Source organism: Astatotilapia calliptera, chromosome 19 (genome assembly GCF_964374335.1).
Source record: "Astatotilapia calliptera chromosome 19, fAstCal68.1, whole genome shotgun sequence".
In the NCBI taxonomy this organism is placed as follows: Eukaryota; Metazoa; Chordata; class Actinopteri; order Cichliformes; family Cichlidae; genus Astatotilapia; species Astatotilapia calliptera.
Window position 1 is genome coordinate 26,940,835 of NC_137440.1, and position 25,526 is coordinate 26,966,360.

Here is a 25,526-nt window from a genome sequence, read left to right on the forward strand (position 1 = left end):
CCTTTCGTTATCCGAAGCCATCTCCTGTCCAAGCTCATCCAGAGTGACAGGACTACTTTTGGCTTTCTCATTTTCTTCATCCATATAAATGTTTGGAGATAATTTTAGAGAACTCAGTTAAAAGAGGCACGTGCAGCCTAATTTGAACCCAAGATTATGTGGTATTTGTCTGAGCATCTCAGCTGTCTGAGCACTTCTTTTGCATCTTAACTTATCTTTGTACAGAAATTCAGTTTTCTGTGATTTGTTTTGATTTCTGCTCAACATTTATCTATGACCTCAGAAATCCCAAAGGTCATAGCCATCTTACTAATTGTGGCATGTTTAATTCTGTATCCTGAATTACATGATCCACAGACAAATTCAAGCAAATGTGACCTCTTTTCAGAGATCTTTGTATATTCACTGTCTAATTAATTTGACACTGTGAAGGCCATTAGCTTTCAAAACGATTACTTATTTAAAGTCTAGCTAGAATGTTAAAGGGAAAATCTGACTTCTGCCCTTATTAGCCGTCAGTGTGCATTGAAGCAGCAATTCTGACCTAAAACCTTTTCTGCTTTGATGACTGGGGCAAAATAAAAATAAAATAAATAACTATTAAAATGACTAAAATGATTGCTCATTTTTACACTAGATCACGTTTCTGCATGTATGCAGTAATAAAGTTACATACAATTACCACCTGGCTTTGAAGTTATTGTCAGTTTTACAGAACATTATAAAGTTATGAGCTTGATTCATTTATTGTTTGACCCTCCTTTTACTATTTCAATGCTCCCATAGCAGTATGCATCTATTTTTCATGTCTAACAAATCTCATCTGTACTAACTGCCCAGCATTAAATGGTAGATGATAGATGCTATCTGATGAACATACTGAAACATGTGGGACGTGTAAAACTACAAACAAACAGCTAATATGTATTTATATATATGTTAATATTTATTTACTTGATTTGCAAAGAATCAGCTGTTTGTTTCTGGTGTTCACAACTTCAGTCTGATACTGAAGCTTTTCAAACAACAATCAACATATTTGCCTCCAGTGACACAAGGCTAAAGACCGACTGACTGATATTCTGATTGGCTGCTCTTCATCTGACATCTTTAAAGAGAAACTGGAGCCTATAAGCCTTGCCTCCTCTAACCCAACCTGTAATTACCACATATGGAAATCTATGCCAAAATGCCAAACAGCAAAAAGTAAAAGAAACATTTTGACAACCAAACATTGTTAATAGTTTTTAAATCAGATTTTTTCTCAATTCTGGTTCAAACCTAATACATATGGTTGCCTTTCTTTGTTTTCATGTTTTTTTAACTTCATCCATGTCAAAAATATATGAACGTCCAAGCATGTAACAGTATGTAAATAACAGAAAATGAGGAAAATGTACACCATTATCGAGATGCCTTTGCTGAGCTCAACAAAAAAGAAGCATTTCATTAAAAATACATTTCGCAGTAAGAGAGCCTTACTCTGCTGCACAATGAGCTGAAGTATCAAAAAGCACACTTAGGAAATGTAAACAAATAAATTGCACATAAATAATATATTCATTTTAAGGGTCTGAGCTGGTGGTTCAGCATAATATCTTCAAAGACTGTCCATTACGCTGGGCGATTCATCCAATCATTGTCAGACTGATCTAGAGATAAAGTGAAGCTACCACAAATATGTACGTGTATAGCCAGCAGTCTGTCCACCTTGTGCTGTTCCTCATGGTAGGGAGCTCAGGGATTCTCTAAAAGTTTGCAAATCAGTCATGGAAATCAGGCCTGTATTTGTGTTCATCAATAAATTACAAAATAAACAGAATATAAAACTGTAGAGTCACATAATTTCACATCTATCAACAAGGAAATCCCTCATTGTTGAATTTTTTACACTTTTTAATTTTATTCACTCAGTTAACATGAAGCAATGATGCTGATGCTGCTTATTTGTTAAGGAAAACGTTTTTGGTATAAACTGAATGTATACCAATTTAGTAAATTTCATTTAACCAGATTCCATTAAATGTAACGTTTTACATTGTACTCGTAGCAAAGTTATAACCAAATTAGTTCAAGTCATTATTTTGGGCAGAATTTCTTTTGAGTGTGCATAAAAAGTTGTTTTTTTTAGTCATCTTTTTATTTTATCTTTTTACTGTTTCGTCATGGTCAAATCACATGTCAGATCTGTTTTTCATTTGTTTGTTTCTAAAACATGAATGGGGAAATACATGCACGACTACTATAGCTATTATGCCTTGGTGGAAATGAAGCACGTGTAATCCATCACAAAAACCTGAATTAATATTTGGACTTGAAATGCAGTTTCCTTTTCAAAACCCTCACTTCTTCTTCAAACACGTCTACCTTTACTCACATGCGCGTGCACAGAGCTCCCACCACCAGCACACACATTTAATGCACACTTGCATACATGGACAAAGCTTTTCTGAGCCTTTAGAAGTTGGAGTCTTTCTAAGTACTTTACTGTTCCACAGAAACTTTACAGTACATAGGAGAAGCAGCGTACAGTGTGACACAGAGATGAAGACAACATACATTTCATGGCTTTTCTTTTTTGGCTCGATTGAATTCAGTCGCTCAGAGTTTGCTCCTTCCAAACAGTCACTCTGGTCCTTATCTGTGTAGAAGCTTTTCTTGCTCCAAGAAATAACAATGATGTCTCTCTCATATTAAATAGATTTCCCAAACTTCTTTTTTAGTTCGTCTTAGGTGTGGGAATTCTGGCACATCGCAATGTCTGGAAAGGTGGGGGTGGGGGGGTCTTTTGTAGGATGCATGCACAAGTCTTTATAATTGAAATACTGTAGGTATCTAAAGGTCTATGCACAGATATTTAATGTATTTTTAAAAAAATCACATTTATCAACATGGTACATTTTTTGCACAGTAGTTCCACTCTGACTATTATCTATTGTTTTTGTTTTGCCTTTTTCGCTCCATTTTTTTTCACTGGATATGCCAGTTTTAATCCACGCTTGTCTTTTTTTCAGGAGCACCGTCTGAATTTGATGAGCTTTTGGAAAGCCTGCTTGAATTCGTCGTTGAAGACGGTGTAGATGACAGGGTTGATGAGGGAGTTCAGGTATCCCAGCCATGTAAAGATGTCAAACAGCACTGGATCAAACCAGCACTCTTTGCATATCGCCATGACAAGCGTGCCAACAAAGAAGGGAAGCCAACAGACAATGAACGCACCCAGGATGATGCCCAGTGTCTTGGTTGCTTTCCTCTCCCGTGCTGCACACAGACGTTTCCTCTCCAGCACGTTGTCTGCCAGCTTGACTTTCACGCTGTTCATGAACAGAGGTGACCCTCCCCCTCCTCCTCCCACACCTCCCGCATTGCCAGAGTGTAGGTGTGCTTCGTGGTGGGAGGAGGAATTAAGAGAACAGAGAGAGGACCCTGCAGAGGTCTGGATTAGCTGCGCTGTGGTGAAACGCTTCCCAGACGACGACGGTGTCTTAAAAATGCGAGAGCGGGCTGCAACGTAAATCCGACCGTAGAGGATGATGAGAAGCACTGTGGGAACGTAGAAGGCGCCGAAGGTGGAGTATAGGGTGTAAGAGATCTGATCTGTATTCACCATACACTCTGTAAGCTCCTCATGGGCTTTGGCCTGCCGCCAGAAAAGTGGAGGCATGGAAATCGATATAGATATCACCCACACCACCCCAACCATGATCCCTGCACGGCGCATGGTGCGGCGCTTTGAGTACTCCAGCGCGTGCGTGATAGCCCAATAGCGATCCAGCGCAATTACACACAGGTGCAAGATGGAGGCGGTGCAGAATGTGATATCAGATGACAGCCAGATGTCACAAACAATCTGCCCCAGCGACCAGGTCTTGCTGACAGTGTACACAATGCTAATTGGCATGACTAAAATGGAAACCAACAGGTCTGTGACGGCGAGGGAGCCAATTAGGAAGTTGGCAGGTGTGTGGAGCTTCCTGGTCAGAAAGATGGTGGCGATGACAAAGGCATTTGAAAGGACAGTAGCCAAGGTGACAATGGCTAACAGAGCAGACAGAGAGACCTGGAAACCGAGGAGTGTGGCCTCGCTCCAGGGTGGTGCTGTAGTGGTGTTAGGAATCTCTGTGAAGTTTCTAATGAAGTAGTCCAGTGAGCTGTTGTCCAGCTCCATCGCGCCTCCACTCTGTTAAACCTGCTTTGAATCCAGTCTCATATCTATAATCTACAACTGTACACGGATCAGTTCAGGTGTAACACTGAAAAAGGCCATGATGGTGTGGCACTGATGGTTTTGACCAGAAGTCCGTCTTTTAATGTTCTTTTTTCTAACTTTTTTGAAACCGCATTTGTAAACGGATCTCTCCTTAATTCATCAACCCTTTTATTCAAAAGAATTATTTCATATTAACCGTTGGCAAACAACTCATTCCACAGTTTTGGTTTAGAACTAATGATACTGATGATTAGTTGGCATGAATCAGAGACGAATTTGACCATTTCTCCACTTCAGTATTGATTCGCTTAACTGGTGTAGCTGCAGGAGGGCATAATCCTAATTTGTATTCATCTCCCGTCAGAAAGGCACGTCTTGTCTCTCTCGTTTCCCCACGCTCTTATCTCATCTCCAACTAGCAGCCAGCCAGCAACCACACCTTCAGACCAAGCTTTTCCTATCTATCAAATGCTTTAATGGGCTCCTCCTTTTCAATAAAGCAAACCGGGGAACTGTGCGTAGGAAGATGATGACAACAGATACAAAGGTTTGCTTGCTCTCTCTCTCTCTCCCTTATCTTTTCTGAAGTCCACAAGAAAGCTTAGTCAGGTTCTGACTGTAACTTGGCTTTGCTCCCTATTTCTAATGATGTTCGGAAGCCAAAGCACTACAGTTACAGGATCAGCATCAAACCAAGGAAAAACTTATAAATGTAGCTCATGGGTAATTCTTCAACATCCATATCTCTCTTCTCACAGCGTCGCCTGTCAGACAGATGTTCACTTGTAGAGTCCGTAAAGATTGCGAGGTTTTGTCAGATTTTCATCCAGCTTCTTCCGAGGCATTTTCTTCCTAGGTGAGACAAATGAGAGAAAAATGATTAGAAATGTTGTATTTTGCAGTGCATCATCCTGTGCACCATATTATTTATATGAACAGAGACATACACAGACAAACCACCTGGAATCACCGCATGTGAATAAACTGCAAACTCAACTGTGATTTCTGAAAGGAGTATCGTGACTTGATCCATGGATTAACACCCACACTCCTGTTGTGTAGTTGTAAGACTAAATTGTCAACAACTACATAAAAACGATATTCTCTCTCCAATAATTGCAGCACAAATGAATATTTCATGGAAAAAATGAAAAAAGTTTCTTCAAAAGTCAATACTTTTTAAAGTATTTACTTTTTTATTCACATTACTCTGAAGGGAGATGGGAAATTGGAGTGTAGCGGTACAAAGGGAAATATTTCTTCCAGGCAACAGTAACAGAACATTATCACACGATGGAAGCTGACTCAATTTCAAATACAACAAAAGAGATAGGAACTGAAATGTGGAAAAGTGGCGTTATGTCCCGGAAGGAACGAAAACTTCAAATGTCTGCTAATCACAACCCTCCAGCTTTCCATCCATGTATCACGTTTGCTTTCATTTATTATTGAAGAGCAACAGCATGATTTACTTACCACTTATAGCGTATGTGGCAAATTGTCATGTAAATCTTTATTCTTGTCAGGTACTGTGAAAAAGCCACATTGTAAAATCTCAGCTGAGTTTTGTGTGGGAAGTGGGTTTTATTCATTTAAACATGAAATGATTAGGGAGAGGAGTTACTAGCAGAACAAAGTCTACAAAGTTGTTAATTATTTTTAGGGATTTTGTTGATTTCATTTTTCACACATCAACCAGCTTTGAAGTGATTTCGAAGCGTTAAGGAATGTGGTGGCTGGAAAACAAACAACTGCGTTTGCCACGCTAATTACAAATGTTTGCCTTTTCACATTTAACACATCCTTCAGCTTGCACATTATTGCTGTTAAGACCGATTTCCAAGTGTATGTTTGTTCCTGATACAACTCCACAAATCACCTCCATTAAGTGAAGTGTTGATTGGCAGCTGGGCTCTTGAGAGGGATTATTGTGCTTGGGCTGTGACAATAAATTGGCATATTAAGTAGCAAAGGAAACATTCTTGGTGTCTCGGTGCCAGTCTCACCAGTCTTGATGCATTCATTTGCAAACTCTCAAGCGGCCATGACCATTTTTATAATTCATCCTCAGTACAATTTATAAAGGTTTGTTTTTGCAGTGTTTGCTCTCATATGTGCTGTTTTCTTAAGAACCATCAGGTAAAACAAAAACTGTTCACTCATTAAATTAGATGAACACGAATTTCAGGACAATCAAACCAGTTGTTATTGAGACATTTAGCTAAAAACAACCATCATCTGAGGACCACGAATGACCAAATTTATTGGCAGTGCATCTAATATTTATTAAGGTGTTCCAAACAAGACTAGAATGGTGTATCTAACAACCAGCGCTGACTTCCACAGAGCTCCACAGGCAGCATGACTCAAAGTGAATCATATCCAAACACTGAGACAATAAAGGTCAGCTGACTCTAATCTGAAGTTCCTGTGTTGTGTCTTTCTACCTCTGATGGGAAAATAGGAAAATACATTACTAATCAGTTTCTCTTTCCTGTAACTGATGGTGTCTCTTTAACAACATTTCAACGAATGCCGCAGCACAACAGTAAATGTGTCACAGTTAGCTATGTGGAATGGCGTACTTGCGGATTTACTACTGTAGCTGGTTAGACCCCTATGAAAAAATAAAAAAAGTTCAAACAACCTAAAACATCTAAACAACACAAGAAACAACAATCAAGGTGCTGTGTATTGTATGATAAAGACAATATTAGAAAGAAAAACCCCAACAATCACACAATCCCCTACAGCAAACACTTGGCAACAGTGGAAAGGAAAAACTCCCATTAAACAGGAAGAAAACTCTGAAGCAAGCTCAGGGAGGGGGATCCATCTGTAGTGATTGGTTGGGGATGAGGACTACTATTTTGATGGCAAATAACCATCAGCTGGCAGCCTTGTCTCAGCATCTAATCGTAGTATAGTTCGGTAACAGTTCCAAAATGAAAGTTGATTCAACATCATGGATATTCTCTTAGCGTTGATGTGAGGCGACATAGCCGTGATGCCTTCTTAGCAAGAGTAAGTTTAATAAATGAATTGTTTTCTACTGTATATCAGAAATCAGAAATCAGAAATCAGAATGGGTTTATTGCCAGATGTTGAGGTTTACAACATTAGGAAATTGCTGCGGTGCTTCAGTGCAGACAATAAGAATTAAAGTGCTATGTAGAAAGAAAGATATTTGCATGAGATATACATGAGAATAAGAATTATGAGTGCTACGTAGAAAGATATATACATGAGTGCAGGTGGTGATCAGTGCCAAACATGAAATGATGCAGTTACACAGCGTAGGGTCATATGTTAGTGGCGGGGACAATCATGTGGTTATTGTTCATGTGTCCAACAGCAGAGGGGAAGAAACTGTTCTTGTGACGAGAGGTTCTGGTGCGAATGGACCGGAGCCTCCTGCCTGAGGGGAGCAGGTCAAACAAATATTTACTGTACAAAACCATAGATATATTAATGTATTAAAAGTTTTGTTTTAAAAAATAAAAATAATACTAGTCAGAGTACGTGGAAAAGATGTGTGAACATGTTAACAACTGTTAATAACCATGTACTAACCACATTAGTTGCCACTGTTTTTCTTTTTTAAATTAAAGACAAAGACATCTCATCCCTTCCTTATAGTGACTTAACCTTCTATATTTTTCTGTTGTGACCGCTATTAAACGTGGAGACAGCTTTGATATTCATTGGTCTGTGGTTCATTTTTTGTCATTATAAGTGTCCTATGGACTGCTTAGCAAGTATAAGAGTTTTAATTCATCCATTCATTGATCAAACCCTTTAGCCCGTTTCAGGGCCCGGGTAGTCATCAGTCTCCTTGCCTGTAGTTACTTCATTCATCTCCTCCTGTGGGATCCTCCTTTCACTCCAAGGCAGCTAGTGTAAACTGAGATAATTTATTTAAAGTTCCCTCACATCATACAATACAAATTCTTCGTGCTTGCTTTGTTTTGCTCCAAGCCTGGACCATGACATTCGAATAGCTGAGAGGTCAGTCGACTACTGGCTTTCCTCCATCAAAGACGTGTACACTTAAACAGCCAAGAAAAGGGCACAGAGTACTCACTGTACATACAAGCTTATTACTAAAACTGAGTCAGACACACAAGGAATGGTAACCAAGCCCTGCTAATCTTCACTGCAGCTTCATTTAAAATAATCCTTATTAAAAGGTACTGTGAAGGTAAGTACTTGCTGGTTTTGAACATTTTTGCCTTTCGTTTTTTAACCCCAGGGTGAGCGTTGCTACAAGCATAAGCCAGCTGCTTAATAATTAGAAAACTAAAATAATAATTTTTACAAAAGCCTTGGCTATAAATCCAAGTGGGTTACATCAAATTTTTGTTTTGTTTTTTAGGTCTGATTCATGCATGATCCACAACTAAGCAGCCACTGTTAAAACCGTCATACTGAGTCGTTAGGATGGCTCCTTCTGGCTTTACTGCATATGCATTCTGCCTATCATCATCACTCAGTGTCCACACAGCAGCGTAAACAGTAACACGGTGAAGAAGAACAACAACAGTGACCATGGTTAACACAGAGACAGGAGTGGAGATTCATTCCCAGATGTGCATACAAACACAGCGCTGTCATCCTTGTGTATGAGAGTAGCTCAAGATATTGTTATTCATAGTACACATAAAATATCACCAAAAAAAACACGATGTGCACATGTGTCAGAGGTGCTGAGTGAAACATCACACAGCTCACACAGCATGACTACTTTGGAGTCATCCCAGTGCTTCATTGCATCAGCACAGAAGTGACTGATTCGTGCGGAGAGTGTCTGGTAATGACGCTTACTCCTAGTGTTGTAATACTGAATGCACCACAGAGTGAGGCTGCAATAAGACTGTTGTGGACAACGCTGAATTATTCATTCACTTATCCCTGATGCAAGCTGCTATACTCTAATATGTTTCTAGTGAATGTCACCCCCACACCTACACACTCACAAACACATGTGCTAGTAGCATGTATGATAGATGATTAAACAGCTTATCTGTTTACACATCAGACAAGTGAAGGACAAAGCTTATCTCCTAAGGGCCTGGTTTACAGCACAATGACTTAATGAGATTCATAATGAATGGATAAGAGGGGAAGATTTTCAATCAAGACCAGACCTTGCCTAAAATTAGCTCTATACTGTTTGTGTGAAAGCGATTATGTCTACATCTGGCTTTGAAATTGAAGGTCTAATGCAGTAAGGCCTGATGCTAAGCTGAAATGTGCATTTATCATCCTTTAAAAAACTTAGTGGGAACAACATCTCAAGATTGCAATAATAAAAAGCAAAAAAAAAAGTTAAAATTACTCATGTGGGTGTGACAAAAAGCAGAACTGAAGCACCCACAATACCGCATCTCTGCCCAGTTGGAGTCATTGCTCCACATGCCATTCACAAATCAGAAATTTATTAATTTCAGGCTTGAGTTAAGTCCAAGCAGATGCTGCAGCATGTGAGGCAGGCTGGTTGTTGGTCTGGGTGAAAGGGTAATACCCTCCAAATGCAGCAGGCCTGCATATGACGTATGGCCCAGTGTAGATAGACAAATTGATTTAACCAAGAGGCAGAGCCATTGCTACCTTTGCTGTCAGCTAATGTCTAGTGTTTACTCAAGCATGCACTAAATGGTAGGTGAGCATGGATGTGCTATGTGCCTGAATGTGTGGTGGGCTTATGAGGGTTATGTCTTTCTCAATTTATGCCAACAGAGAAAGACATCTGGGAACCCAGTGATGGTGTAAAATGATACATTCTGAGACAGCATCTGCAGTATCTGTAGAGGTGCATCGCACATGAACTCTAGACAATGACCAAATTTGTACTTGTGTCTCTTTCGTCCTGCCTCCCTCTCTTAGCCCAGGAGATGATTGTCCCTCCTTTACCCTGAGGTTTCTTCCAGTCAAAAGGAAGTTTTTCCTGCCTACTGATACCAAGTGATTGCTCATAGAGGGTGGTCAGATTGTTCGGGTTTCTTTCTACTACTTGTCTTTACCTTACAATATAAAACACCTTGAGGTGAGTGTTGTGATTTGTTGCTATATAAATAAAACTGAATTGAATTGAACTGAACTTGTCCGAGCACATAGCTGGAAATAGTCAACCCAATGTCACCGCAAAGCATGTAACAGACCAGGTCCACCATTTCAATTTCAAGCTTTGCCTCTCCAAGTCGTGAAAAGGACAGGCATGCAGACGTATATGTACCAGCAGGGGCAGATGATATATTTAAGGCCAAGAAGTCGCTAGTGACAAAGAAGGGTATGAAGTCCATTCTAGGATCCATCAATGCAAGAATCTATTAAGATAGGTGGCTAATATGTATTTACACGCAAATGTGTTAGTAATGTCTGTTTAGATGCTTTCCCATGATTACTTTCATTTGGCTTGTCTGTTACATGTCTGCTGTGATACTGGGTTGAAAGAGACCTTTATTTGGGTTTAAGGAACAGGTTGGATCGTGCAGTGGGTAGAAGATTTGCTGTCCACTCTATTGTTGTGAATCCTCTGGACTTGCTCGTACTACATTAGACGAGAGACCAGAGCTTAAAGACCATTTACTATCAGTTCTGGCGTAGGTGGACATTTGGTTTCACAGATGCAGCGGTAAAGTTTATTGCTGCAGGACATGCATGGAAACTGTACAGCAACCACAGTTATTCCCAGACCATTCAGATGAGAGATTGCCTAATTTGATTACAAATGTTGATATAATCACACCAGCTACTATGACCTGAAAACAGTAAGCATGGCTAAGCTACTGCTGCTGGCATGAGTAAAACCAAAAGTAACTTTGATTTTTGCATCACAAATACACATTAAATCAGTATAACATTTCTTAAATAAGAAACCTTCTCAAGGGTAGAAATCATCTTACAGTGGGATTGCACCAGCCACAAATCCTGTCACAATGTTGACGATCTGACCCATGAGTAGTCGCTGAGTGTTGCTACATTACTGTATCAGTACTCAGTACTAATAGATCCAGTGTTGGTCAAGTTACTTGAAAAAAGTAATCAGTAACTAATTACTGATTACTTCCCCAAAAAAGTAATCCAGTTACTTTACTGATTACTTATTTTCAAAAGTAATTAATTACTTAGTTACTTAGTTACTTTTTTAAAACACGATTTACAACCTGAATAGGTGATAAAGTGATAGATCTTTCAGCCCAATTCTACTTTTTCTACATAATCCATCATACAAAATGTAATCAGATGGAAAAGTCTCTTTTTTAACTTGTTTTATTAGTTTTAATCTTTTAACTTTATGCATCAAGTAAAAATTAAACTATAAGCAACATTCTCTGACTTGAATAAATTAGTTTAACATTTAAACCTTTTTTCTGCACATTCCAGCACATAAAATAAAATATTTTTTGTGTTTACACTCAGTCTTTCAAATAGATGCAAGTAAAACACAGCAGAAAATAAATAAAGTCAAAGACTCAGCGGTCCTGTTGCTCTATTTTCACCTGTAAAGCAGGAGTGCGGTAGGCGGAGGTTTACCCTGGTGCATGTGTGCCGCGGTCAATGGAAGAATCCGCGAGTTTCTCTGTGAGTTTCCCATTACGTCGTAGCTACTCGGTGCTTGCTCGGAAGTTTAGGGTTTTTTTCGCTGTAAAAAGAAGTTTTCTTCCCACGCACAATGGACGCTAATGTTTTTGTCACTTTTTATGGAATCAAACTCAAAGTAAGGTCAGTACTTCCACGCTTTAAACGCTGCACGCTCATACTCTCTCCCACAATCGATATGTGATCCACTGTTGATCTGCACACAGCTGTTGTCACGAACGTCGCACTCGCTTACGTCACTGTCGTGAGACATTCTCGCAAAAAATCACGGTTTTAGTAATGCAGTAACGCAGCGTTCCTACGGGAAAGTAATGGTAATCTAATTACCATTTTTGCAATAGTAATCCCTTACTTTACTCGTTACTTGAAAAAAGTAATCAGATTACAGTAACGCGTTACAAGTAACGCGTTACTGCCCATCTCTGAATAGATCAGACAACGCCATTCTGATCTCAGTTAAATTTATTAAGTTCCTGGCACAATGACACGAACACAAAAACACACAGACCTAGAAGGTGTACACATAACAGCTATGCACTTGTTGTTAAAGATTTCATAATTTAGCATCAGTCAGTGTTTTCTTGTGCACAATAATGAAAGTCAAAAATGAATAAATGCATGAATTAAGAACTTCTCTGATTAATTTAAATACAAGAAATATACATTTTATGTTCCTCGATTTCACTCCTCAAACCTACGTGCCTGGCTTCAAACAATAATCATTGTTCATTTGATCTGAGTAGGTGAACTGCCTTTTAACTGTGTTCTAGCCAAGCGTGTGCTGCCAATGCATTTGGATGCTGTTTCCTATCATTATAGTCAGCACACAGGCAAAAATTGTTTATGCATATCCAGTGATCTCCTATATGAGCCACCTCTTTGCAACAGGTGTAAGGAAAAACTGTCTTTTAGCAGCTTAGTGCAGAACAGTAACAGAGTTATAGATCAGTGGGACACGATATATATATATATATATATATATATATATATATATATATATATATATATATATATATATATATGTGTGTGTGTGTGTGTGTTTAGAGAGAGAGAGAGAGAGAGAGAGAGAGAGAGAGAGAGAGAGAGATTAAAAAAAACATAACCCACACAGTTCACTCCAAGGACCACACAGTCCTTGGAGTGAACTGGCACTAGAGGACACTGAAGGAGCTTCATGTTGATTTGTGGTGCCAGAAAATGACTAGAAAGTGTGGAAAGAAGAGGAGGTTAACCCGCGGTATTGTGATAGTTTTCTGTGTCTACTTCAGGACATATTACAGTAGCTGAGAAGGAAAGTGACAGATGGTAGAAAATTCATTCCTATAAATTAAAGGCATCCAAATGGTTAGTTTTAACAGGCTGCATAGCAGCTTCATAAAACTGGTTTAAAAAAGAAAATTCTGACTTTTGTACTCTCCTCATTTCTGCACAAAATAAACTTTATCAACACGCAGACAGTCTTCGCACCAGTAATACAATGTACGTGACCCTTTGAAAGTGGAACAGGACGAGTGTAAATCTGGGACAGCTTAGATGCCCTTCATTGAAAGCTGGCCCAAAAAAATAACACGGTGCAGAGATTATCAGAATGCAAATGTTATAGGATGCTGTAGGAGGAACACTGAGACTGAGAAAACTTTTGGTATATTCGAATTTTGTGAAGTGCACTGGTAGTACCTGTGCCTGGCTATAAAGACAAGCTAATGTCCTGTGAATATAAATAATTTACTATAGTTTAATGTATACTCCAGCCTTGCTAGTACCAGGGTGGATCCCCTTTTGCTTTCAGAACTAACTGAATTTGTGGCACTGATTCAGTAGGGTGTCAGAAACATTCCTCAGAGAGTGTGGTATATATTTCCATGGTAGTGTCACACACTTGGTTTGTCGATTGCACATCAATGACATAACACTGATATAAAGCAGGATGGCTCGATGCTTTCATGTTGTTTATACCAAAGTTTGATCCTACCCTGTGAATGATGCAGCAGAGGCTGAAACTCGCCAGATCAGGCAACACTTTTCCAATCTTCAATCAATTTCCCAATTTTGGTCAGCCCAAGTAAATTATAGTCTCAGTTTCCTGTCCTTAGCTCACAGACCACACAGTGTAATCTTCTAAATACTTTGTAAAAATTATTATTTGAGCTACTGTTGCCTTTCTATCAGCTCAAAGCAGTCTGGCCACAACAATGAGGCATAATATTAGGATCACCAGCCTAATAATGTGTTGGTCCCCCTTTTGCTGCCAAAACAGGCCTGACCCATGGGCTCCACTCAACCCCCGAAGGTATGCTGTCGTATTCGGCAGAAAGATGTTAGGAACAGATCCTTTAAGTCTTGTAAGTTGGGGAGTGGAGCCCCCATAGTCCACAGACTTGCTTGTTCAGCACATCCCATAGACGCTCAATTGGAATGAGATCTGGGGAATTTTGAGGTCAAGTCAACACCTCAAGTACATTATTGTCCTCTTCAAACCATTCTTGAACCATTTTTGCTTTGTGGCAGGCCTCATTATCCTGCTAAAAGAGGCTATCAGAGAATAATGTTTCCATGAAAGGGTGCACTTGGTCTGCAACAATGCTTAGAAAGGTTGCACGTGTCACAGTAACATCCACATGGATGGCAGGATCCAAGGCTTCCCAGCGGAATATTGCCCAAAGTTTCACAATGCCTTTGCACGCTTGTCTTTCTCCCACAGTGCATCCTGGTGCCAAGACTTCCCCAGGTAAGCTACACACACACACACACACACACACACACACACACACACACACACACACACACACACACACACACACATCCACATGTTGTAAAACATGCTTCATGAGATCAGGCCACCTTCTTCCATTGCTCCATGGTCCAGTTCTGATGCTCACATGTCCATTGTTGGTGGTTTTGGTAGTGGACAGATGGGACCCTGACTGGTCTGCAGCAATGCAGCCTTATACACAACAAACTGCAATACTCTGTGCATTCTGACATCGTTCTATCAGAACCAGCAGTAACTTTTTGGGCAATTTGAACTACAAAAGCTTGTATCTTGGATCAGTAAGCCTTGGCCACCCATGACCCTGTCACTGGTTCCTCACCATTCCTCTTTTGGACCACTTTTGATAAGTACTGACTAATGCAGACCAGGAACACACCACAAGAGCTATAGTTTTGGAGAAGCTCTGACCCAGTCATCCAACCATCATAATTTGGCCCTTGTCAAAAGGATAAAATGTTCACTTGCTCCCTAATGTATCCCACCCACTAACAGGTGCCAGGATGAAGAGATAATCAGTGTTATTCACTTTGCCTGTTACCTTGGGCATAAAAAAAAATGAAATAAATAAAATTGTCTAGATAATTGTAACAACAGTATAATTTGCAGTGTGTGTGTGTGTGTGTGTGTGTGTGTGTGTGTGTGTGTGTGTGTGTGTTACAGACACACACAGAGAGTGCAAGAGGAAGTACTAAAGCTGGATTTCATATCACCTGACGGTGACAAACAGGAGTGCTTTTATCTTTATCTTTTGTGTTAGACTGTGTATATGAGTCATAAAAGTAAAGAGGTAGTGATTCACCAGAGGTTAGGATCAACGATCCATCCAGGAGACAACAGCGGATGTTTGATACTGAAGAGGACAACATGAAAGCCTATAGTAGGTTTAGTCTTCCTATAGTGACAAAAAATGGATGAGGCAAAAAAAGCAAAGAGAGCCAAAGATAGACCATAACTCCAAATACTAAAGTATAACCTAATACTATGGGAAACATGACAGAGAATACAAATAGTAATGTACAGTACTTAGCAAGGGAAACAATGTTTACATTACACCTAATGTCAAAAAAAAAGATTTATTTTCGTGTTACTTTATGTGACTACTGATTTACTGAATTCAGACTTTGTGATGCTGCTTTGTTACAGACGTATTCATCCAAAAGCTGCAATCCCTTTCATTCTTATTACACTATAGCTTGTCATTTTGTTTACTCTTCATTGTTTTTTAAGCCTCTCAACACATGCCTATAATGTACATAAAGTTTTTTTAATGGTCAAGTTGTGGTGTGTTTAAAAATAGCAGAAAAATAAACTTTTTGACAGCAAAACAATGGTTTCGGAGTGCGCCTAAAAAGGAGCGGTAACGGTTAGTTGGTGAGTAAACCCAGACAGCTGTAGCTCTCACAGAGATGGCATATCGATTTTATTGTCAATTAAACTGGATGGATCCATAGAGCATTGCAGAACCCCAGAAAATATGTGTGTAAGCCTATTTGTAAGTAAAAGGATCAGTATAGTCTGACATCTTGACTATCTAATTTAGAAGAAGTTTTGAGCAAAACTTGAGTAACATTTCTAACAGAAAGATGGTGTCAATTAACACATTTTCAGCTAAATCATTAAACTTAAAAAAATCTGCAAAAACATTTCTTTAAATATCAAAATGACATTAACGCAATTAAATCTTCAGTCTTATTCCAAGTTTATTCTCCAAATGAAAAACTGTCTCAAACATGCAATCTTATGGAGTTGATTTTAGCCTCAGGAGTGCCACCTGCTCATGAGAAGGTGTGTTTGTGTGTTTTCATCATTATATTAATGCCGTATAAGATTATCCATTATGCTGTATTTGTGGTGAAATTTCAGTCACGTGTTAGCAAAAAATTAAAAAATGTGTCTGTGAAGGTTCTCAGACATCCAGGTCATCGTTGTCTAAGGAGCTTGAAAAGAAAAACGTCTGGACTTCTTTAAGTATTCTTGAAGACGTTTCACCTCTCATCCAAGAAGCTTCTTCAGCTCTAAGCACAGTTGGTGGAGACTCCTAGATTTGAAGCCCTATGGAGTGTCTCTATCTACCTAATCACACGAGCCAAGGTGTGAAAACGGGTGTGGGTCACAATCAGCCAAGGTTTTGGGTGAACCCACTGTGAAACCTAGCCCCACCCTATCATGTGATTTATTGAGGTCGAATGGCCCAGGATGTGAGTGGGCGTTAAGGCGTTTGTTTATATTATTTGTTTATATTTGGCTTTACCTCCCTGAACTTCTGCATTTCGCATATGCACACGAAAGGAAGAGCACTCCTCTTTGCCATTTCATCTGCACACAGAATATGATACCTAATGATTAAGTCTGCAGCTGCATGAAAGGCAGAGCTTGAATGGAAGGGGGGTTGCAAAGCAGCTTGCAGACTTGCAGCTTGCCCTGTGGGAAGGCTAAAGCATCTTTAAAAGGATACATTTGGATACGTTGAAGGCTATCAGCTGAGCTGGACTTTGTGGAATACGTGAATTAACATAAATGCTAATGTGACCCATTTTTTGTGTTACTTGGGAATTAAGACAGGAAATTAATTTGCCATTCCCAAGGTGCAACATTACAACTTGGATTGGGCCACATCAGTTGAACTCAGTTCTGCTTAATATGATTTTTTCTCTTCATAAGCTTAGTGGTGCAAGTGTCTCCAGAAGCACAATTCCCCTTTGGGGTTACATCAGGAGGAGCATCTCTGTGTACAAGCTACCCACTGGGGTGATCACTTGTGGCAAGTGAGCAGCTGAAAGAAGTCAAAGGTAAGCGTCTTCCAGCTGATTTTGGACCGCTATGACATTTTGTTTGTATCTAAGTAAAAATTCAAAGTACAAGAAAGCTTGTAAATTCTCTTAAATTATGCTTGTCACATATATCTGTTTGGATCTATTCTATTAGATTGGTTTGGACCTATAAATAAATTTAAAGCAGTCAGTCTGCCCTTGTTGTTGTATTTCTGCATTATTAACATGCAAAAATGAATTTTCCCTGTAGAAGCCAAAACACATAGAATTTCATTATTTGAGCTATTATAGTCATATTATGGCTTGAATATCATTAAAAATATTTTTATTATAGCAAGTAACATGTAAAACTACTAATATTTAAACTTTTCTGGTCCTCCTCCTACCCTAAATTGTCTTTTTAAATTTCAAGCAAAAGGAAAATTTTAAGTGAACCTAAAAACTGTTTTTCTACAGTGTATTATGTTACGCTTGTTTGACATTTTTAACTTAGAAGCTTTCAGTCAGCAAATTACAGGCTCTGAGATAATGTGAGCTAACTATTTCCCTGAGCTGCTGAAGTAACGGAAATAGACATCTTTCAAGAAGTAGTCCATCTTGAAACACTGACCACTAATGGCCTGATAGGTTGCTGCTGTGAGAGCAGGGAGTGCAGCTTTCTGTGAAATCAAACATGACCCCTGCAGTCATTTTCATAGCAAGTGACAAATTCTCATGGTTTAAAATTACAGCTTTCATCTGGAGGGCCCAACCCTAGGAATCAGCTCTAATTATACCGACAGCCTGACTGCAGATTAGTTGAAGGAGGAGGGATACAGCAATGAAAAAAATACAAGGCCGGGAGGAAGTGAGGAAAGCAAAAGAGTCAAGACCAGAAAATATTTGAAATCAAGGGCCTGGAAAGAGAGCCAGGAAAACAGACTGAAAACAGACATAAACTTTGGGTGACTGAGGTTAGAAATCATCATGAAAAAAAAAAAAAAACTTGAACAACATTGCAAGGCCTGAAACAACGTGGTGGGTTGTCTCCGCTGCTGGAGAAATGATGTGGAAAACGATAAACAGAAAAAGAGGACAGACTGACAGAGGCGTGTCATTTCCTGAGTGAAAAAAATCTCACACTGATTGCGTTCCCTTTCAAATAATCTCGCCTGTAAATCCAGCAGGATTACCAGTGATACAGCATTAATGTTCTGGGTTGCTTTAATTCCAGTGTAAAGCGAAAACCCAGCAGCATGAAAACTAACAAGAGGATTTAATGAAAGAAGCGACCCGTACCATGAAATGAAGACTGACTTAGAATAACTTCTATCTGTAGAAATGAAAATAGATTTTTTCAGCATAGTTTAACAAACTGCACTGTTACTTCTAACTTCCATTTGGCTGTTTTCATGTTTTGACACTTGAGGAACTGAAATAGAAAGCTAGCACGGCACGTAAACTCAAAACAAGACTCATATTGGATCCTGGAGTTGATAAATCAAAGTAGTAAGGAAGAATATCTGAATAAATGTGGACACGTGTCTGTTAGGTCAGCCAATATGTGAAAAAGAAAGTTTTCACAGCTCTCTGTGCAGTAATTGGAAACACTAAGTGCACCACTCGTGATTCGGAATTAGGAATTAAGAGGTTAAGTAGTAGCATTGTGCTGCTAGTAACATGCACTGTATTTTTTAATCATCAGCAAGTGTGACCACCTCTCTAAAGGCACAAGTTTTTTGCAGCTTGGTAGTTTGGACCATTCAGGTTTGTGCCACAATCTTCACAGGAGTGGATATCAAAGCAAATTTATCCAAAGGTCAGACTGTGTAATACTCAGAGAAACTAAAACAAAACAAATGTTACGTTTGAGACTCTACAGGCCCCAGTTAGTATGTTAAATTTTAAAGGTCATGACGGCACAATTGGAAAGACACTAAAAAAAGCATGGCTTGTTTCCAAACGAAAGCCTCGCCTCTCTAAAAAGAACATGGCAGTATGGACAGGTTAGACTAAAGTGGAGATGTTTGGTCATAATATACTGCACCATGTTTAGCAAAAAATAAACACACCTTATACCGTATAACGATTCTCAAGCACGGCGGCGGAGGGGTGATGATTTGGGCTTGTTTTGCAGCCACAGGACCCAGATTCTTTGCAGTGCCTAAATCAAAAAAGAACTCATCTGTACAGCAAAATATTCTAGAGTCAAATATGAGGAAATCTGTCCAACAGCTAAAGCTTAGCCAAAACTGGGTCACACAACAGGACAATGCCATGCACAAACAAAACAATTAAGGTGCTACAATGTTCGAGTTAAAGTTCAGAGTTCAGGATAATTACGATGCTGTGATGGGATCTCAAGAGAGTGTGCATAATTGAATGACTGCAAACCTCAATGAACTGAAGCAATTTCAAAAGACTGAGAAAGTCATACAGAAAAAGTTATTGGTGCTAAAGGTGGTTCTGCAAGCTACTGATTAATGAGATGTACTTAGCTTATGACAGGACTGTATAGAGTCCTATGAAAACTTTTTTTTTTCTCACAAAATATTTGGGTGAGCGGTCCTGATATATTCGAATATCGAAAACTGCATATTTTCATAAATGACATCCTCAACGGACCACTGTCTTCTGGACTGCTGACAGCGTGTTCACAACTGTTTTCATTATAGGCCATCAGCAGTCCATTTCAGCCTGAAACTGTCTGAGTGCAGTTCATTCAACCTTTTGCTGCACGCTGCGATCAGTGACTTGTTCACTTCTTCTGGACTTAATGAGCGGAAGCACGAACAGAAGTGTAATGTATGTAACCTTCATTGTGTGACCGCCATTTTTGTTTAACTAAACTCAGTATAAGAATGTGAAGCTGTTTCGGTGCTCATGCAATAACATGCAACACTAGCTCTGCACTTCAGCCTCGCTTTTTTTTAAACTATTACTGCAGTAGTATTAATAAAGGTATTATAAGAGTAAGGGTCTTTTAATGATGGCATAAGAGTCCTAGGACCCTGTTTTATCTAACAAAGTCTGCTCATTTTTCTTCTTAGAGATCAACACCTGATTTTGACTTGTGGGTCTGTTTCTTTAAACTTTTCACAGCTTTTAAAAACATAGTCTGTAGTTAAAATACTGCAGCAGCTAACTCACCACCTTACATTGTTGTCTTATTTACTGCAAAACAATCAGACAATGTGATCTCTCAAACCAATCAGCTGCTTTGCTAAATCAGTCAGTTTGTCTGAGTAATTTTTTCCATCAGATAAAAATGTTTCCTATAACACCTCTATGACACTTAGATTACTGTGCTTACAACATGCTGACTCACTTTGCATATTTATGTATCTGATGACAGTTCCTACAGCTTTCCCAACTGATCTGTTCTCTGTTTTGTGTTACTAATAAAATATAATTAAACTAGTAGTTTAATTATATGTAATATTTCACTTTTGAGTGGTTCGCTGATAATTCAGCAATAGTATATAGCTGATATTAAATATCTGCTAAATATAGCCTATATTTGTGCATGTGTGTGCATGCGTGTGTTTTTTAATAACATTTCCACCCTAATGTAATGGAGCCCTCTTTGACAAGCAGCACTCCCCGTTTCTGTCATCAAGACTGCTGTGATGGCCTTTCCACCGATCACAGCTGAAATTTAATTTTATTATTACGAGATTTAATGCTTCACTAAAATCTCTCCCCATAAGTTTTGTTTGTCTCAAGTCTTATACCTGTCATATTACTCACATATTTTATCTAGCCTTGTATTATTTATTTTTCTTGTTGTTTTCTTTTTTTAACAGGCACCATGATGGTGTGGTGGTTAGTACAGTCACCCAGTACCAAACTGCATACCAGTTTGAATCCAGTCCGGGGCCTTCTGTGTAAAATGACCTGCATTTGTATAGCGCTTTACTCAGTCCCTAAGGACCCCAAAGTGCTTTACACTACATTCAGTCATTCACCCATTCACACACACATTCACACACTGGTGATGGCAAGCTACATTGTAGCCACAGCTGCCCAGTGTAGTGCTTACATGTTCTCCCACTGTCTGAGTGGGCTCTCTCTGGGTAATCTAACCCCAATGCATGTGGGGTTAGATTGGCTGTAGGTGTAAATGTGATTATGAAAGGTTGTCTATCTCTGTGTTAACCATGTAACAAATTGGTGACACGTGTAGTACGTATCCAGTCTCTCACACTATGACAGGTGTCATAGTGTCACCCCACAGCCCTGAGTCAGTTAATGTGTTCTGTAAAACACCTTTGTAACTATTTTTTGAAAAGTGCTATACAATTAAAGCTTTATCATTGTGTTACTATAGTTTTTATTTCTGCTATTGTCGGCTTTTGATAATCAAAGACAATAAAGCACTGTGCAGCCTTGTGATTGACAAGTTGCTACATTCGCAGTAAGGTACTCCGCTCTCCTTTTATATACAGTCGATGGACTCACACAGTGACAAATTCATTATGCTTAGAGCATTAATGCATTGGTCTGTAAGTTATGCTCCACTGAGACCTGCTATCAGACTGACTGATCGTGTCTCACAGTGCTTGGGAAATACATTCTATCTGCCAGTAGTTAGCTCTCCTTTATGTCAGAAGTTGAGCTACTTAATGACTAAGGCATGAGGGCTCATCCTGAGATGAGATGGATGAGTGATAGCACAGACAGTCAGTAGCAGTCATTACATTGGCACTGACAGTTCTTTGGTAGAGAAGCAATAATCAAATGAACATAGCTTCCCCTGACATTTGCAGGAGTTTTAGCAAAAATATGTTCTCAGGATGGAGTGCTTTAGAGCCAAATGGTGAACTCTTCTTCACAGACACTGCTTGCTGCACCATCTGCTTAGCTGTAATCCTGCTAGTCAGCCAGCACTTGTGCTGCACAGTACAGTGGACTGCAGAACAAACTATGTAAGGATGACACTATGCTTCCAGTGTTTTTGTGTCTTGGAAAAGTACATGTTGGGACAATAAAGTTTGCATTATATTACATACTAAAAGTGTGAACCATAGCTCTATAGTTCTCAAATGTTCAGCTCTGGGAAGCAGCTGAAGTAGTTACCTTCAGGTGGTTACTCACATGCACTGGAAGACTCAGTCATTTACTTCATTACTGTGCTTTGCTGTCCATATCTTTTGGTAATCCCTGTGCCAGAAAGAAGAAGCTGAGAGAAATAAGCTGTTGGCGTCTCACTGGGTTCCTCTCTACTGACTTTCATTTCATTATATAATCCTAGATTTTACAGTTAAACATTTAATAAGGCTTGTCTCTCTTAGTTACCATTACTACACCTTTACATTCTTTCACAGCAAATATAAAGTTAACACTGAAAGTGGTGGACCATTCACCTCGTGATCTCAGAGGTAGACAAAGACAGAGTTCTCATTTGTATCCAGTGGCCATATCAAATGACATGTACTGGTTTCATCAGCTCTAGCTTTAGCTAGTGATGCTCCAAGAGCTTGATAAAAATATGCATGGATGATTTTTAAGCTAACACATAATTATACAGTAACACGGATGGCTGCATATGAGATGTTTTGCTAAAGTTTAAAGCCAAAGCAGATGCCCATCCCGCTCTTCTATCCTGTGTTATACATGAAAAGACAATATTCATCAAAATGCCACTATAAGCTAAAAAAAAGGGGGCATATTTACTTCCCACAATAAATATTCAACCTGAAACTGACACACAAAACAAACAACGTTCACTTAAGTCCTCATACCTCACAATATATTATAGCTCAATATTTTATAGGTGAAAAATTAATGTGACTCCAACAAGTGAGGCATAAAGCAGCCAGTGATTCTTGAATTTCTATATTCTCTAAATTTAAGAGGATATTAAACATCTGCACTCGTGCAACATGAACTGATAAACCAGAATTTTATATAATGCCTAAAAAACTGCAAATGAGTTGTCTGTGCCCGTCTGTGCTCGTCTCCTGCCTGAAATAATAGGAGAAAAATCTTTTATCACAATACGGTAAAGCTACTCATTTAAAAATATAATAATCTTCAATTTTTTCTGTTTTTCTATTCAGTGTTATTAAGAAATGCCTGGTTATAAATAGATGGTGGATTCAGTTCTTCATCTTCAGTCACACCCTGATAGTTAAGGTGTATGTGCACCGATGAGTCTGTGTGTGTCTCCTGGTGTGTGTGTGTGTGTGTGACTGTGAGGGGATGGGGGAGAAAATGGTGTGAGGGTGAACGTGAGAGTGGAAACTCCACATGTGTGAGAGTGTCTCTCTGTGGTGAAATGGGGCTACATTCTGTGCTGAAAGACACATTTCATCAGAACGCTGTGGTGGTGAATCTCTTTCATTTTGTTTATCATCTCTCACATCAGTGTTCTAATAAAGGGGGGGGGGGGGGGGAGGACTGCAACAGAGCACACAGGTCTATTTTTCCAACTTGAAATTGACTAATTGACTTTGCTGCTCACTAATCCACCTTAACAGTTGTTGAGGCGGAAATTAATTTAAATGTCGTACTCAAACCTTCTACAGATACCAAAGTACAACATGTTTTCAAATGTGTCCCCCCACTGCAGCGTATGCTCTGTAATACATGAGATCTGTAGGTTTGAGCCTCGTACTTAAGAAGCTTTAAAGAGCGTTCTACATAAATAAATAAATGAAGTCAGGTCCAGCAAATAAATGCTACCATTGTTTAAAAAGAATAACTCTGCAACATCAATGATATTTATTAGGGAGCTAAAAGGTCTTTGGGGTTTTCTTGATTTCCCTGAACAAAACTGTGTTTTTTGCCTTTAAACGCTGCAACAACCTTCAGCTGAGACCGACAAGATCAGGCTTACTCGCCCTGTGAATCCGTTTTTGGCACACTGGAGCTTCATGCAGGTTCATGCAGGTTCATGCAGGTTTTCTACATGTGCGTTTTGTTTTTTGTTCTTTTCTCATCTCACATCTCTTACGTCTTATCGCTCATGTTAAGATCGCATTGGTTTCTCAAAGGGACTTCTATATTTAGTCTATAGCATATTGTTGCCTTATTGTAGCCTACTTTAAATTTCTTCATTTCCTACCGTGTCGCTTAAAATAATCCTAAAGGGACGTAAACTGCGCCAGTGACCTTATCACACTTCGTCGTATCTTTTGTATATATTATTTTAGAATTCTCCGCTGAGCGGTTTAATTTTTATTGCGTACCCCCTTTTACTTGTGTCTTTGTGTTAGTTCTTTTTGTACTTAGAAACATAAACTTTACTAGATGTCTTTGAATCATCGGCTCTGCGCACTCAGATCCATGCGTATTGGTAACAAACAGTCACCGGTCTACCCAGAGGTTATGTATGAAAGAAAGAAAGAAAGAAAGAAAGAAAGAAAGAAAGAAAGAAAGAAAGAAAGAAAGAAAGAAAGACAACAAAACGTACCGTGGATGTTCTTCGTCTGTTGATATTCAGTCTTTCGTTTTTGGAGAAAAGAATAAAAGCTATCCCGGAATGTCTTTGGAGGCGTCCTTTATTTACGCACGTCCAGTACAAACAGTCGGAACTCAGACTGGTTATACTAAAAGTGCATCTGCTTCTGTAGATGTTGCTGCTGTGCGCGCTGAGGGTCCTTCAACTCTTATCTGAAAGGCAGATCCTTTGTGTGGGTATAAACACAGTTAAGGCGGTCGTGTGGTCAGCGTTCAAATCTGATATTTGACACTTTCTCACACTTTCAACGACTTCTTCACAGTCACTGGCAAAGCTGCTCTCTTTTTTTTATTACCAGAGTTAAATCCCCACTATGTCTGAAAAGTGTGAAAACTGCTGTACCGGCGAACCTTCGTTGTATGCGCAAGGATGCAGATCGTTGTGGGGTGTCTCCAGTAATTATTAACCCTCCCGGTGGAAGACACGGGGACTTCCTGGATCTGATGCGAACGATTCTCCACCGGGAAGATTAGAGAAACGTCAACACGTTGCATTCAAACCTGCGTTTTAAGAAGGTTTAGTTGAGACTGGCTGCATGGCTGCACTGAGAGCGAATTTACCCGCTGCAAGCACAGGCGCGTTTCCAAGTAATTCATTAGACGGTCCGCCCCGTTAGTGTTACAGCATTGGCTAGAGGTGCTCCAGACCGGGTGTAGGGTCCAAGACGGCATCACAGAGTAAACAATATTACTTTGGAGAAAATAAAGAGAAAATCCACATATGGGC

At 39.3% G+C, this 25,526-nt stretch overlaps 1 protein-coding gene across 1 annotated transcript; it reads right to left on the reverse strand.

Moving 5' to 3' along the window:
* Positions 1 to 1,232: 1,232 nt before the first annotated feature.
* On the reverse strand, positions 1,233 to 25,526 carry htr1d (5-hydroxytryptamine (serotonin) receptor 1D, G protein-coupled). The gene is made up of 2 exons (XM_026152714.2): positions 24,753 to 25,526; positions 1,233 to 5,062 (listed from the first exon to the last, which is right to left on the reverse strand). Exon 2 carries the CDS (start codon positions 4,166 to 4,168, stop codon positions 3,011 to 3,013), a length of 1,158 nt encoding a protein of 385 aa, XP_026008499.2. The 5' UTR covers positions 4,169 to 5,062; positions 24,753 to 25,526; the 3' UTR covers positions 1,233 to 3,010.

Excerpts from the sequence above, each read along its gene's own strand:
- htr1d (XM_026152714.2), bottom strand. The coding sequence starts at position 4,168 with ATGGAGCTGGACAACAGCTCACTGGACTACTTCATTAGAAACTTCACA.